This window comes from Patella vulgata, chromosome 1, assembly GCF_932274485.2.
Source record: "Patella vulgata chromosome 1, xgPatVulg1.2, whole genome shotgun sequence".
Taxonomy (NCBI): Eukaryota; Metazoa; Mollusca; class Gastropoda; family Patellidae; genus Patella; species Patella vulgata.
This window is the reverse complement of record NC_065879.2, coordinates 24,523,491-24,539,100: the sequence shown is the minus strand read 5'-3', so window position 1 is coordinate 24,539,100 and position 15,610 is coordinate 24,523,491. Positions and strand designations below refer to the sequence as shown.

The 15,610-nt window shown below is 36.9% G+C and overlaps 1 protein-coding gene across 1 annotated transcript; it reads left to right on the top strand.

Moving 5' to 3' along the window:
* The first annotated feature begins 44 nt into the window (after positions 1-44).
* On the top strand, positions 45-6,595 carry LOC126831314 (60S ribosomal protein L5). The gene is made up of 8 exons (XM_050562218.2): positions 45-187; positions 974-1,043; positions 1,296-1,411; positions 2,428-2,562; positions 3,151-3,353; positions 3,617-3,794; positions 4,344-4,435; positions 6,435-6,595. Exons 1-8 carry the CDS (start codon positions 185-187, stop codon positions 6,538-6,540), a joined length of 903 nt encoding a protein of 300 aa, XP_050418175.1. The 5' UTR covers positions 45-184; the 3' UTR covers positions 6,541-6,595.
* Positions 6,596-15,610: the final 9,015 nt, after the last annotated feature.

The following is a 15,610-nucleotide window of genomic DNA, read 5'->3' as shown; positions in this document are numbered from 1 at the left end:
TTGTCGTCCATTAAACCGCCTCAAACTTTGATTGGTTAATTTTATCAAGGTCAAGGGCTAATCCAACTTCCGGTTACACTGTCGCTCTTTGCGCATGTTCTGCCGAACCACTTCCTTTTTAATAAAATAGAACGTGTAAACACGTAGAAATTTAATTTCTTGTGTTTCGTTTCTCCTCCTCAAAATGGTGAGGCTTCAAAATTTAATACAATTACACACACATATCAATAAATAATCATTGTTTCATAATTATATATGGTTGATCATCGATGGCATAGATATCGTTCGATATTGAACGGGTTTGTTGTCTGTTCGACTCAGATCAACCCAGATGGGTCAGCGGAGGTGTTGATAAAATCCGTCACGACTTCTGACAGATCCCTCTGACCGATCATTTCCCACCACCCCCAATTCGCCTCCTGAACCACCGCATTAACCCCCACTAATTTATGGTCAATTTTATGTACTGGCACTGTGTTTTGTGATGTCAGTGATGATAACTGAACTCCGATTTTCATTTTACATGTCAAATCCCAAATCATCACAGATCTCTTTGGTGCCAGTTTATGTTTTATCATTAAACCTTTTAACAACCATGTGTGTCCTGTTAATATTTTCTTTTGTGTCTTGAGTTTTCAAATAAATTCATTCAGATTGTTAAATAAATAACAATATATTTTAAATCTTATTTTAATTATGAAATGAATTAGTAATAGTAAAGCAAAATATTGGTCCGATTGGTCTTCTGGCTGGCTTGGTCTGAGTGGTCTTTGGTCGGAGTTGTCTGTTTTATGCAACAAGTGTTCTGTTCGCCTGACCTCAGCTTTGATGTTAGTCTAGAAATGAACTAGTTGGTGTTAGGTGGTCTGGACAACCTGAACCTGTATAGATACAAAATTTGATACCGGTGGCAGAATATGATTTGAAGCAAAGCCTCAAATTCATTAACTGGGTGGTTGTTTTTTTTTTCCAGCCTTTTGTTAAAGTACAGAAAAACAAGGCTTACTTCAAGAGATATCAAGTCAAATTTAGGAGGAGGAGAGGTATGTTTTAACTCGTAATAAATTTATAGTAGGACACTAAGGCTACATAATTGTTTGTGATATTCCCCACCATTGAAGAAGATTCTAACATCAAAAGTTATCTGCCAATCTGTATGAAATTTATATGCATCATTTAAATTAGTAAAATTAAGAATCCTATTGCATTTCAGCAATTTCCGTTATTTATATGTCGAGTTATGATATCTGATGTTATTCTTTACCTGGATTATAAAAATATTTCTTTTACCACAGAGGGAAAGACTGACTACTATGCTAGAAGACGATTAATCTTCCAAGAAAAATGTAAATATAACACACCTAAATATCGTATGATAGTCAGATTCTCTAATAAAGACATCACATGCCAGGTTTGTATAGAATCTTTTTTCAATATTTGTGGTACACCTGTTCATATGACAGATAATTAAGAGTTTTTGTGAGAGCTTGTGCTTACATATTTTATCTTTTATTCAATGGCACATAATTCCAGATTATCCAAAATTTACCAAGCACAGCCTTGTATCCTTGACAAGTTTTTATGGCATTACTCTTGGATTGGTTAATCAAATTATTTTAATCAAAATTTTCTCAGAGAATGTCAGAAACACCCTTGTTCGATTATTAGACAAAATATATGTTATAGAAGTAAATGAAATAACAGGTTCTAAACCAATTAAGTACAACTCGTGCAAAAGAGCTATTGCTAGAGTTCTTTAATGGCAGTGGGTGACTGAGTGGTCTAATTTGTGAGCTGTAGATAATAAGACTTTATATATACCAGACATAGGTCCGTTCCCAGTCTTGTGACAAGGCTCACCTGCCTAACCTTGTGGAATTTCTCTGATTGGTTTCATCCAGCTAAGTCAAATGTAATAATTTTGTGTACACAATTTTGAAAACTTGAACTCCGTAAATACATATAGTGGTTTTTGGCCAACGACTTATTTAGATAAGGATGGCTATGTTGAACAGGCATTATGCCTTTTGCAGGTCTTTCTTTAGGCCTTAAATGTTACATGTATATTAATTGTTAATTATACATTTATTAACATAACAAGACCATAATCAACTCTCGATGCCATCGGAAGGCTCTGATTTTAAGTAGATTAGAACAGTTCGGCCATTTAATGATTAAATTTAAAAACTGAGAAGCCAGGCTAAGCCTCGAATAACAAGCACTGTGATTACAATAATAAACAATCAATGCACACGTCTTGTCAAAATTACAAACATTGATAACTTCGCACAGAATAAGTAATTTGAATGAAATTTCCAATATATTCATTTTGCATTATCTATTTTTGAACTATTATAGCAATAACGGACAGTTTTATGTTTCATTGAATGCTTTGTAACAATATTGAAATAAGTATTTTAATTTCAGATTGCCTATGCTAAAATTGTAGGCGATGTTGTTATCTGCAGTGCATATGCTCATGAGTTGCCCAGATATGGAGTTAAAGTTGGTTTAACGAACTATGCTGCTGCATACTGTACAGGACTTTTGTTGGCCAGAAGAGTAAGTTGACAAGAACACAATCTTAACCATTTCTGCTAGTCATGGTATTAAATATGACCTATTCTGAAAGCTTATAAATTTGAACCTGCCAATTTTTCAGCTTTTATCATCTTCCAAGTTACTTTGATGTATTGTTGATATACTAATGACCACTTCTTTACCAGTTATGTTCTATTGGAAGTCTGATTGTCTAAAACTATGTCTGCCACAGGAAAAGTATCTTTTCATTGGCTAAATGAAGGGTCAAGTCTGGTCATTGGACAGAGACGTCTGGAAAATCTTACTGTATAAATATAAATGAAAAAAAAAAAAAAATCTGTACTAATTATAATTTGACTCCAAATTTCATATACATCTAAGCGGCCTTTTTCTAATCTGTGCTAAATATTAAGTTGAAATGTGTCTTAATTTATTAACAATGTCAATGATTTCCAGTTGTTTTGAGGTTTGAAAAATTAACCAATTTACCAAGTTTGTGATCTGCCATAGCAATTGGTGTAACCAGTAGTATGTATTTGTGTCTCAAAATGTAAAACCACACTATTGAAATTGTTTCTGGTATTAAATGCATTCAAATTGTATTTTCAGTTGTTACAAAAATTTAAACTTGATGGTATTTACAAAGGACAAGAAGCACCAGATGGTGAATCCTATCATGTTGAAAAGGTTCCAGACAAGCCTGGTGCTTTCCGTGCAATTTTAGATATCGGTTTATCAAGAAGTTCTACTGGTGCTAAAGTTTTTGGTGTAATGAAAGGATCTGCTGATGGAGGTCTGGATATACCACACAGGTGTGTTTCAGTCCTTTTTTTTTCTAATGAATTTAGGTCAACATTACATGTACCTATCAACAAAATATACATATTTGTTAACCCATATACAGGTCAAATATTTTCTAAATATTGCATGCAAAACATCCAGCAGAAAATTGGAAGTTTTGTTCCCACCACACCTTCCTAAGTATTTCTGTATGTAAAAGCAATGTAAGGAACAGTAAAGAAATAAACAAAAGGGTGAAGAATAGACTAGAGTAAAAATGTGATTCCTTTTACAGTAACAAGAGATTCATCGGTTACGATAAAGAAGCCAAAAAATACGATGCTGGTGTTCACCGAGATCATATTTTTGCCAAGCATGTTGGTGATTACATGACGTACCTAGAAGAAGAGGATGAAGAATTATTTAAAAAACATTTCAGTCGATTCATTAAACTTGGTATTACACCCGATAATGTAAGTTAAATTGTTTTGTTAAGGGCTTGAAGGTGAAGCTTTATTTGGCTGTCCTGGGCCCTTATTCACGAAAACTTAAACTAAGATAAAATCGAAATTTTAAGAAATACTGCAATTCGATTGACTGACCAGTAAAATCAATTTGCATATATCCAATGAAGTTGCAGTATTTCTTAAAATCGAAATTTTATCTTAGTTTAAGTTTTCATGAATAAGGGCCCAGTACCAACAGCAGTTGACTTTGTGTATGGAGAAATTATCTATTTTAAGCACCACCCCTTTAAACAGCTTGGATACTATTAATTTGTATTATAACAATTAAGAATGATTTATTATTTGAAGGAAATATAGAAATACTTGTATTCCCGAAAAAATATTTAAGTGGTTGCCTAGTCTGCTGTAATAAAATTGTTTATTTTAATGAAACTATGACAAGCTAAAATAAAGTATTGCAGATTCATAGTTTGGACCATTAATCAGATAGAAGAATAAATTTGTTTAATTTTCGATGTTACTAATGTTTATTGACGTGTTAATGTATAATTCTAGATGGAAGCAATGTATCAGAAATGTCATGCGGCTATCAGAGCTGATCCAAGCCCATCAAAACAACCTGTGAAAAAAGAATTCCCCAAAAAGAGGTTTGTATTCTCAACTTCAATTTCTAACGGGTGTGCCATAGAATATATTCTTGGCTGCAGTATTTCTGTACTAGTGTACAAGTTTAATGTAGCATTATTTTATCAGGCCGCTTGTGAGAGAATAGTATCGATTTCTATATTTCGATAAAGTTGGATTATTACCAATTTTTATACGCTCACATTTTCATGTGGACATTGATTTCGTCACCCCTGTCAGTCCGGACATTCACATTTTGTTTGTGGACACTCTACAGGTCACGATTTAAAATCTTGCGCTGTCGTGTGTGTACAGCATCAGTGACAATCAAAGAACAGCAAACCTTTCAGTAACACACCGTCTGTTTTGTAAAAACACAATAAATATTGACCCCAAAAAGCATCGAGTTTGGTAACAACTATCCATGGCAAATCTCGGTTCCTTTAGATGTGCCATTGGAATGATCTTCCTGGATTATGGCCAATGATTGTACGAAAAATCGTGTTTTTAGCTTGTGGATCCTCTTAAGGTCACAATTTTTATCAGATTTTAAAAAAACGTTCTAATATATTGCCATTACACCATAAAGACGGCTGAGTTTGAATTAAAAGTATGTATTATCAAGGTTGTGGACCCACTAGTGGTCACAATTTTTACACCCCTGTCTGTCGGTGTGTCCGTCCATCTGTGTGGACATTCACATGTGTGGACAGTCTACAGGTCACAATTTTTATCTGATTTTGATGAAACTTGAAATATAGGACTTTCTCCCAAAGATCTTGGTTCTTTTCAAAATTGGCATGTCGAACCGTAACTTTCTGGATTATGGACCCTGATTGTATGAAAATTTGTATCTTTTTTTAGCTTGTTTTCTGTTCATCTCTTGCAAAATGTGGGCATATCGTGCATGGCACTGCTTATAAGAAATTGTTGTTCAACAGTCACAAAGAAAAATGCTAGATTAATTGATATCGCAAGCATTTGACAGCATGGATGGCACAACACGTCATGAAATTTCCGAAGATGGCATAACCAGAAAACTGGTTACCTATTCACATGGTCAGCAAGCTTAAAAACCTGCAAAGCTTTATCTTTTGTTAATCTGTGTTATAGCACAGCTTTCATGAGTTAAAAAGTTTAAACACTGAGACAGTTGAACTGAGGTGTTAAACCTGTTAATGAATGAAAACCTGCTATCAACACCTGTCAATAGTAAAAAGATGGATGAGACATATGCGTCGCCAACCAATCGAATCAATGAACGCTCTGTCTCTTTTATTATTAAATAGTTGATTTCCTTGCACGCGAGTAGTAGCCATGTTATTTCAGGTGATGTGGTTAAATGGATTTGAGGCTATACATGTCGGTAATACTGTCCATGCTCAATTGCACATAAAAAGGAGTTGCTGTGGCTCAGTAAGACAGGTCTCGCGTTCGCTCTGGTAGTAGCCAAGAAAGTTTCCGGTGTGGTTTTTCTTGTCAATTGTGTAGTGACGGGGTCTGACAAGGAACAGTGTCTGGTCGTTCGAACACGATGCAAAACCAAGAACCCTTGATAAAATTAGAAATAAGAGTAGGCTGTAGTGCCGCTGTCTGGGCACAGTTTCCCTCATAGAATACTGTGTGGCAGGCATGTGCCCGTCTTCATTAGCTCACTTGGTGCAGAAAAGTAGGACATTAAATTTCATTTCTGCACAGATAATCGACACTAGATCTCTTTAACTAGCAAAAGTGTGCAATGACATTGAAAATGTCTAGTTATTGCACGATCAAGCTCAGCCCAATCTATTAGAGCAAAAACAATCTGATTATTGTAAGAAAAGAACAAAGGAAGATTTCCCTTCCATGTTACAAAGTCTGTTAAAACCAAGCTTCAGTAACCAAACAAGAGCTGGACCATGGACTCCACAAAAATCCTGTGGCTTGGAGATTTGATCCATTTGTTTGGTGCTCTGGTTGGTTTAACGATTGATAAGCAAACCGAGTTGATATTGAAACAGCTTATGTATGTGTGTATTTCAGATGGAACAAGGCAAAGACGCCAAAGGCTCAACGTGTTGCAATGATCAAGCAAAAGAAGGCTGGTTTTGTCAGGAAAGTGGCCGACGAGAAAGCTAGCAGAGATTAAACTGAATTGGTTTACAAACTTTCTAGTGGTTAATAAAAGTTTTGTCAGGACAGAATTGTTTTTGTTTTCTTTAGTATTTAATTTGAATAAAAAAAGAAATTGGTTTTTGTTACTCCTTACATGTGGAGTGAGGTCATTAATTGCTTATTCTTAGATAAGGCTGACCTTAAAAATATCTTTGTTTCACCAAACCCGACCCACAATCGAGGAGAAGGGTCGGTAGGTCGGTTTTTTTTTCAGATTTTTTTTTAAAGTAAGAGAAATCAATACAGAAAACTTATTAGCTGTATACTACAGATTCATTAATTTTGTTTAATGAATTTGGGGTCTGACGTAAAAAGTAACGAACTGAAAATTTTATTAAACTTAAGAGCTAATTTGACAGCTTAATAATTTTCCGGGTGGAAACATTCGTCTTCTTTATTGGCAAACAAATCAATGACATCGGGATTTTTCGTGATGCCCGACTCGCACACGATTTGCCGCGAACTTGAAGTGTGAAACTCCTTCAACACGTTTTTAACGATAATGCCGGTTGTGCCTTCATTTTTCTCGAAAACGGATATTGAAAATATCGTCGTCATGTTTAAAACTACGCACCACAGACATAGAGGCAGAATCATTTCGTGGGAATGGACGTGTATTCGTCTGCAACCATTTTGTTGAGAAGCGACACCTATGACGCTTTCGTCTTGATCAACCAGTTTCAATAATGAATCAAACCATAGCCATAGTGAAGGGAAATAACTCTCATGATATATTTCAGGTTGACACACAAAATAAAATAAAAAGATCGTGGAAAAGTGCAATAAAATAATTTAAGTCGGGGGTGGTTTTAGTTAGTCCTTCGCGTTAGGCGAAACAAAGATATTTTTAAGGTCAGCCTAAGTAAATAACCTTGTAGCTCATGGAATGTAAGAAACTTTCCTAACTATGGCTTCTTAGACTGACCCTAAACCAACTAACAAACTAGTAAACATCCCTTAAATATGAAGAGCTATTCACATCTCAGTCGGTCTAAGGAACAGTAGTTTTGGTCTGTCTAGTTGAGGTGTTAAATGGTGGATGTGACGTCAGTCCAAACCCTGTATCAGCAAACGCCACCATTATCCGTTGAATGTCGAGATGTTGATGTTCTGCCTTATTTCTTTCTCTAAATTAGTTTCGGTCAATTCTTTCTCATTATAAAAATGGAAGTAGGCCCGAATTCCATTCAATTTCATTTTGAGTTGCTCACTTGAAGATGAATACAGCATTTTCTCACCAAGGGTGGCACCATTTGGAACCCTGAAATTAAGTTATTTGTTTTCGATATTTCACACAAATTGATATTTAGAGTGTGAATTAGTTGGGGTTTTTTTTGATAAATTAAATTTCAATCGCGACATATTTTAGTTTACCGGTAGGTTGTTTTGACAAATTGCAAAAACGACCAAATGCTAAAATGCGTGACAAGGAGTAGGGTCACCTATCCAACCTCGTGGGTTTTCTCCGGGTCCTCCGGTTACCTACGACTTCTAAAGACCCCTTCGCGTAAGCGAATAAATGAAATAAAATTGAACCATATGTTAGTCCTGTAACGACCTATTTTTTGTCGAGTGGACATTACACCCATTTTTCACTACCCTGAATAAAAACAAAACAGGATACTAAAATAACAATATATGCTATAGAGCTATATTTGTCTCTAAATTTAAAGACTATGAAGATAAAATAAGATTATCTGATATACGTGTATATTTTAAAGATACATTATCAAAGATTTAGATAAAGAGCTAGCCATTCTTGCTATAATAGTTCGAAAAAAGATAATGTAAAATGAATAATTTGAAAATTTCATTCAAAATGCGAGCGAAGATATTAGCCTTTGAAGGTTTGAAAAGTCATGTGCAATAATTTCAACCACTATCGACATTTGAACTTTGGGAATCAACCTCTGTGATTTATTTCAATATATGTTAATTTGTTTCTCATTCGCTAATTTAGCTCTCACATAAAGTATATCATTACAAATACCTTATGTAAAATCTAAATCTGCCTGTTGCAAGTCTTTTGGTCCCAAATGTTATATTAATTAGACATTTTTTACACATGCCAAACCATGGTCGTGGTTTTTAATGGACTGAAACACGATCGCCAATTAAAAATGGATAATCGATTCTGTTACACACGGGACCTTCCGTTCCGTAGTTGGCAAAGGCTATATATTTTAACAGATTTTGTTTTCGTTTGAAGCATTGGGGGTCATGAGAGGACGAAACCTTTAGAGAATCCGCGTTTCACGATCTCTCATTCAATAGTTACCGGGTATGCCCCCTTTGTGAACACGAAAGAGGACACCGTTTTTAACAGATCCTTATTAAATGTTTCTCGTCATAGTCCAGACATTTCAACTCAATTTCACACAATTCCGAACAGTTGCTGCAATAGAAAAGCCGACCACGGTTTATGGTCGGTCTAGACGTATATTATCACAAAAAAAGAGCCCCACTTCGAAATCCGTGTCCAAATGTGTCAAATTGGCAAAAATTCAAATGGCCGACAGTTTTATCCAATTATCATAATATGATCGAGTTTGGTATCAATATATATTCTTCCGGGGTAGCTGAATCCATTTCCATACACATTTTGGTGATTAGTTATACTGCGGAGTCAATATCGGGAAATACTTCCAAATGGCGGTCAGTTTTGGCGGGAAAATTCGAATTTTACAAAATGATCACACTCGGTGTCAAAATATACGTTTTGGTGGCAGCTGATTCCATTTTCGACACATTTTCTCATTTTGGTAATTAACTGATTCCCCTGGGTCAAAATGTGGATATCCCATTGGAGATTAAGAGTAGTCGAGTCTGCCTCCGATCTAATACTATTGCATTCATCAAGTGTCAGCTAAATTTCATTTAGACGCTTTGGCCAAGCACTGCCCACTGCGGAAGCAGTGTAGCAGGCATGATGAAAGGGGCCTCTCTCAGCTCACTGTAGACGCAGCGTCGCGGGCATGTCAGATTTCGATCAACAACCTCGAAAATTGGGCCAAGATGGCCAAACCTATTGAAGCACATACCGAATTTATTTCCCAAAATGATGAGACACAGATGGATCCCGATATGCAGTGAAACATTTGATAATGAACTTCCGAAAATGACGGAAGGATAAACAGGTATTGGAGGCCGACAATAATGAGCCGATTAGATCCCTGGCATAAGTTTAATAAATGAGCGGGGACAACAATTTCAATGGCAGAAAATTTAGGACTGAATAAAACTTGATGTAAAGTCATAACTAAGTTCGACAATGAGTGAAGGGAGTGCTAGGGCCTCCAAGTGTCTTACCTTAAATCGGTATTCAAAGGCTCTATTTTACATATACTTAGCTATGTGAAAAACTTTAAGGACACTATTGGTGACTGTCGGAACTTGGAACATGGAAGTTGGAATGTCCCTGTCGGTCTTTCGTAGGTGACAGTCATTATCACACAGTCCAGTATACCCTGGTAGGAAATCTCATCGGATTCGAATGTTATCAACCATTTCCAGTTTCTTTTGATTTTGTATAAACAGGTAGGCGATTGACCACCTGCCCAGTACACTAAACAAAAATAATTAGTTTAGCAATATATGTTTTAGCTGTCGTGAGTAATTGATATATTTTGTTACTAACTTACCTTTCTCGTTGGCATAGGCGTAGGAGCTCAAAGTAATTCAGGGGGGCATAAGAGAATATTGCCCGAAATCAATACCGTTTTTTTCGGGCATACATATCATAAGAGAGCTTCGGGTATATTTTCGGGCATGCAGTGGACAAGAAAAAGACGAGAAAATACTTTTCGGGCAGTGTGGATCTCATAGAAATAAGTTAGTTATATTTTTTCTCTAAACGTTAATAGAAAAAAAAAGGTCGTCGAATTTTTCATTGCCCGAAAATAAATTTTTTGGGGGGCTCCTACGCCTATGCTCGTCGGTCTACTGTAACTGCGTCCTTTGAATCGTTAATTTTGAAAATAACGTACAACCATTTTCCTTCTCTTAGCAAACCATTGGAAGCTTCTATGCATGTTTCGTGTGGGTATATATTCTAGAATGGCGTGGTATCATGAAAATTTGAATGAAATAAAATTATTACTATGATAAATAATAATACGTCGCTATGTCTCGACACGAGCTTATCCGGAAGGAAAACCTGGATGTTGGCCAAACTTGACAGTGTGACAACATAATACGTCGACACTGAATTGTGGGCATATACCCCCCCCCCTCCACCCCTCGGTTAGCTACCCATGGTAATATATCTAGCAAACATGTCGATTTACAGATGTGGATAGAGATTTTATGCTATGTTGTGGTTATTTTAAAACTGTACACTTGTAAATATATACGGATCCAAAAACTGAAATGTTTAAGCCTGTGTCTTAACCAGGGATTTGCACATCCGCTCGACACAAACTATGTCATTTCGGGACCAACATACTGTTCATTTTATTTTTTTCAATAATCCGCTTGCGCGTAGGGGTCTTTAGCAGTGGAAGGCAACCGGAGGACTCGGGGACAATTCACGAAGTTCGAAAGGGCAACCGTGGGGGCGGGGGGCAAGGTGAAAAATCGGCGGACCCATTGGACGCAATACGAAGTCACCCAACGACCAACGTGCCCCATAAAGCCGAGTGACATTGGTTGGGCGCTCACGACGAGATTGGTGTGGCGCCCAACCAATGTCACTTGGCTTTATGGGCGCCTCGCCAATCATGTCGTTATATATGAAGCGCCCCCAAATGGTGAGGCGTCTCGCAATGAATCACACGATTAACACTGCAACTTGATTGATGGGGCGGCCAAAACAGCTTGATCTGTGGGGTGCCTTATCTCGGAAATTCAAACGCACTATAACCCGATTCCAAACCTGTCGTTTTTCTCATAAATTATTATAGGTACGCTAAACTCATATTTTTATAATGTTGATATCAAAATATCATAATACGCCAATATCGCAAATTTAGCCTCAAAATAAAAATTTTCCGTCATTTTCATAGTTCCTCTCCTCAGGTACAAACCCTATTTTCCAAAATTTTTGTCGGGGGAGAGCACACTAGATCCTTTTCCGAAGGGAGGCGCGTCCCCGGTACCGGGTACCGTCATACCCCCAGAAGCCCTTGTTCTCCTAACATTTTTGGGCTAGCTAGAGGCCTGAGAATTTAAATTAGACTTGAGTGTTCTTCTTCGTCGGGTCCCCATGGGAAGGAGACCTGCAACTTAAGAATCAAGGTTCGGAGTATCGGGCACCGCTCTCCACTCATCTAGCATGATAGAAATTTTGTAAGCGATTTTGGAAAAAAACCTGAACCTAGCTCCCTTTCTATTATTGTTTCTAAACTTTACCTGTGTACATGTATATTTCATTTCTTTTATTCCATAAAGATAGATTACTTTGACAGTTGAGATCATGAGTTGAAATCATCAGTTGGAAAATATATTAAAACAAATAGGAAAAATGTATTTGTTGCCAGTTGAATACATGTTGTTTTACAAAATACTTCAGGAGAACCACATTTTACATGAGAGCCCATGAGACATTAACATAGCTGACATGATATGGCACTCATCAATTTATTAGAGCACTAGCAGGCTGTGAATAAAGCATTTAAAAGTTGTATTCCTTGAAAATAAATATTTAAATTTACTCACTATTTTGATTCAATGAAATTTAATATATCTGATGCGTGTTGACGTACGATATTCTTTAAACTGAATAGCTTTTAAAGTAGCTAAGTCTCTAACTCAATATCATCCAAAATCTTCAACATTGAAAACACGATTTATTTGTCAAATTAAATCAACATTCATGTTGTGATCTTACCGGAAAAAGATAGGCTTTTGATATCCAATAATTAAGACAAAATAAACATTTTACCATTGGTACACGAATCGTGTACCATAATGCGCTTCAGCTCCAGTTGTATCAAGAGACTCGAGGGACGAGGCTAGACACATTGCACCAAATCAATCTGCGTATGTAGACCGGAATAACCAGACGCTAGAAATTTGCACTCGCTTGAGACTGCTGGCTTATTTCGCCGAACATAACTGATTTGAAATTGGAGTAAAAACGGAAACCATTGAATGTAAATCAGTTTATATACATTCATACTACAGTATTATATGCGTTGCGACCCACTTTTGTCAATTTCTAGGTCCCAAATGTTAGCGATTTAGCTCCTTTAAAACCGGTTTCACATTTTAATTTGAATTAAGCTGATGCGTTTGACCGACCTTGAACGACAATAATTTGTTTTTCTTTAAAGCCTTGGTTCCAAACCTCTGGGTCGTGGAGTACTTTTCGTGGGGTCGTGGCGGGCTAGTCTGAAACTTTTGAATAAATGCTATGTCGCAACCAACAAAAGGTTGGAAATCACTGATTTAAAGGGATATGGCCATATGTTACAGCTTTCTTTAATGCATGCAATTGGTTTAAACAATATTTTATTCAATATAATTTCACATAATGATACAATCATACAGTCTTAAGGATACGAAAACAAGCAACATGATTATGAACATCCCTTCCTGACGTTGTGATTTATATATTCCCGTTAATAACATTTGCATTGCTAGTAGGGGCTTGCTTGAGCTTCTACCTAGATTGATAACGCAAACTTTCTATGTTTTTCACCCCTATAATTTATAGTGTACCGGTATTAAAAACATTTATTTTAAACTGTGATTGACAGAATAAGTACAGATACTACTTTTTTCTCAATAGCAATAACAAACCAAATTGAAATGAAATTGTGTTTCGCCTCTTACTGTTCTGCACCAACCGGATAGTGTGCTATCGGATAAATTTTGCCCAGATGGCGACGTTTCAACCTAGTATTCGGCGAATTCAAACAGTTAGGGGATTCCAACTGTTATGTGTTATTTTAGGAGAACGCCAACGTGTAGACCGACGCGGGACCCGAATGACTAGATGCTGCTCCGTACCAGACCTTTAGTCTTTTACTACTGAAAATAGGATCCATGCCAAAAAATCACGAGGAACTTTCTCGGCCAACACTGGGATCCAACCCGAGACCCCCTGTTTAACGAGCAAACGCTTTACTCAATAAACCGCCGTGCCTCCCATAAATCAAATTATCATTCATCAAGAAAACAAATATCAACGCTAGATATCCTTCCGGCTTGGATTCAGTCGGATTAAAAACTCGGAGACTTTTATCGTGCTATATAATGTTATATTGCCGTCATAAAGAAGATTTGTTTTTTTTGGGTTTTTTTTGGAGGGGTGGGGTGGGGGTAGTGGTAATGCCTTACTTGAAATATAATTGAAGTTACCAGCATAAGCGTACTAGCTGCAATATTTGCAGCCGTGATAATTCTTATTCGCAGCTGCAATTGATATGCTATTCGAAGCTTTGCGCAAATAAAATTAGGTTCAATTGCAAAATTTCCAATACATATCATCACAGTTTGCATGGAAATAAGTAATCATGTTACAAATAATGAAGAGTGGAACATTGAAATCTTAATCTTAACTTAACGAACAGTTTTTCTGTATTTTCGAGTGACATGAAATAACGTGATTCTGGTTCGGTGGCCATTTTAAAATGAACAGAAATTTCGCATAGCAGTTGGGTTTAATCAAATCATATAATAATGCGGTAAGGTTTCACCTTTATCTCAATGGGAAATGGTTTATTATATGTAAAGCCATGTACAGTACAGTTTGGGGTCAGTGTAACTGGAAATTAAGGGAGTTATAGGCCAGTAACATTTTTGTAGTCAAATGACGGCCCGCTACTGTGGCTGGGGCAAGACAGAAGACATCAGTAGTGGAACTATTTCTAAGGCGTACGGGCTCGAGGACAGTTAGGGGGCAGAACCTGAAATGTCTCAAAAATCTTCGGCCTCGGGTTACAGACGGGGGGCGTTTTCCCGCTACTACAGCCCGTGGTCTAACATAGTCTGATTAAGATGGCTGACTAAAATTCTAATCAACCGTTTCCAGTCCACGAAGGCGGGACCATCGGGAGAAAATTTTGAAAATTAAACTGCCGCAAACGCGTTTTCCAGCTATTCTAGCCCATGAATCCAGCAACTTCAATGTGGTCCAATCAATCATAGCGGGGTATGGGGGCCTCGCTCTCCCGGAGAAAATTTAACCGCCGCAAATGCGCTTTTCTGCTATTCTAGTCCGTGAGTTAAACAACTCCAAAGTTTTCCAATGGTTTTATAACCGAAATCCCACTCTATGCCGACCTGAATTCCAATCATCCAACCAGAATGTTGCAGCTGCATTCATGGTTAATAGTCGATGCACGAAAAATGTCGCACAAAGTAGAGTTACTCCAGACAAAATGTTTTAATCCATAAGCAATTCAGAAAGTCAAAATTGGCGTTTTATTACATTTCGGACACTTTATTTTGCAAACTATAGATGAAATAATAATATTTTTTTTCACTTTACCCGTCTGCCCGGAAAGTCAGATTACTCGAAAATTTGGGGGCAGCTGACACCCCCATCCCCTCCCCCCACACACTGCCTGCCCCTCTGGCTCTTACGCCTATGGTTACCTGATTTCTCAACAGGCCCTCGCTCTCATTATTCAGGCATGTTGCACCTTTATAACTTCACGCATGTTTTTTTTGTAATTTGCATAATGCATATAAGCACGATGGTCGCAACAGATATTTTATTAATTACTTTTCATCTTCTATTTTACCATAATAATACGATATTCTTTAAACCAAATACCTTTTAAAACCGGTTTCACATTTTAATTTGGATGCGTTTGACCGACCTTGAACGACAATAATTTTTTATTTAAAGGGATATGGCCATATGTTACAGCTGTCTTAAATGCATACAATTTGACGTTGTGGGACAAACGCTGACGTTGTGATTTATTAATTCCCACTAATCTCATTTGCATTGACAGTAGGCGTTTGCTGCAGCTTCCACCTAGGTTGATATCGCAAACTTTTGTTTTTCACCCCCTATTTATAGTGTGCCGCTATTTAAAACATTTATTTTAAACTGTGATTGACAATAGTTTTTCCCATTTACAATAACAAAC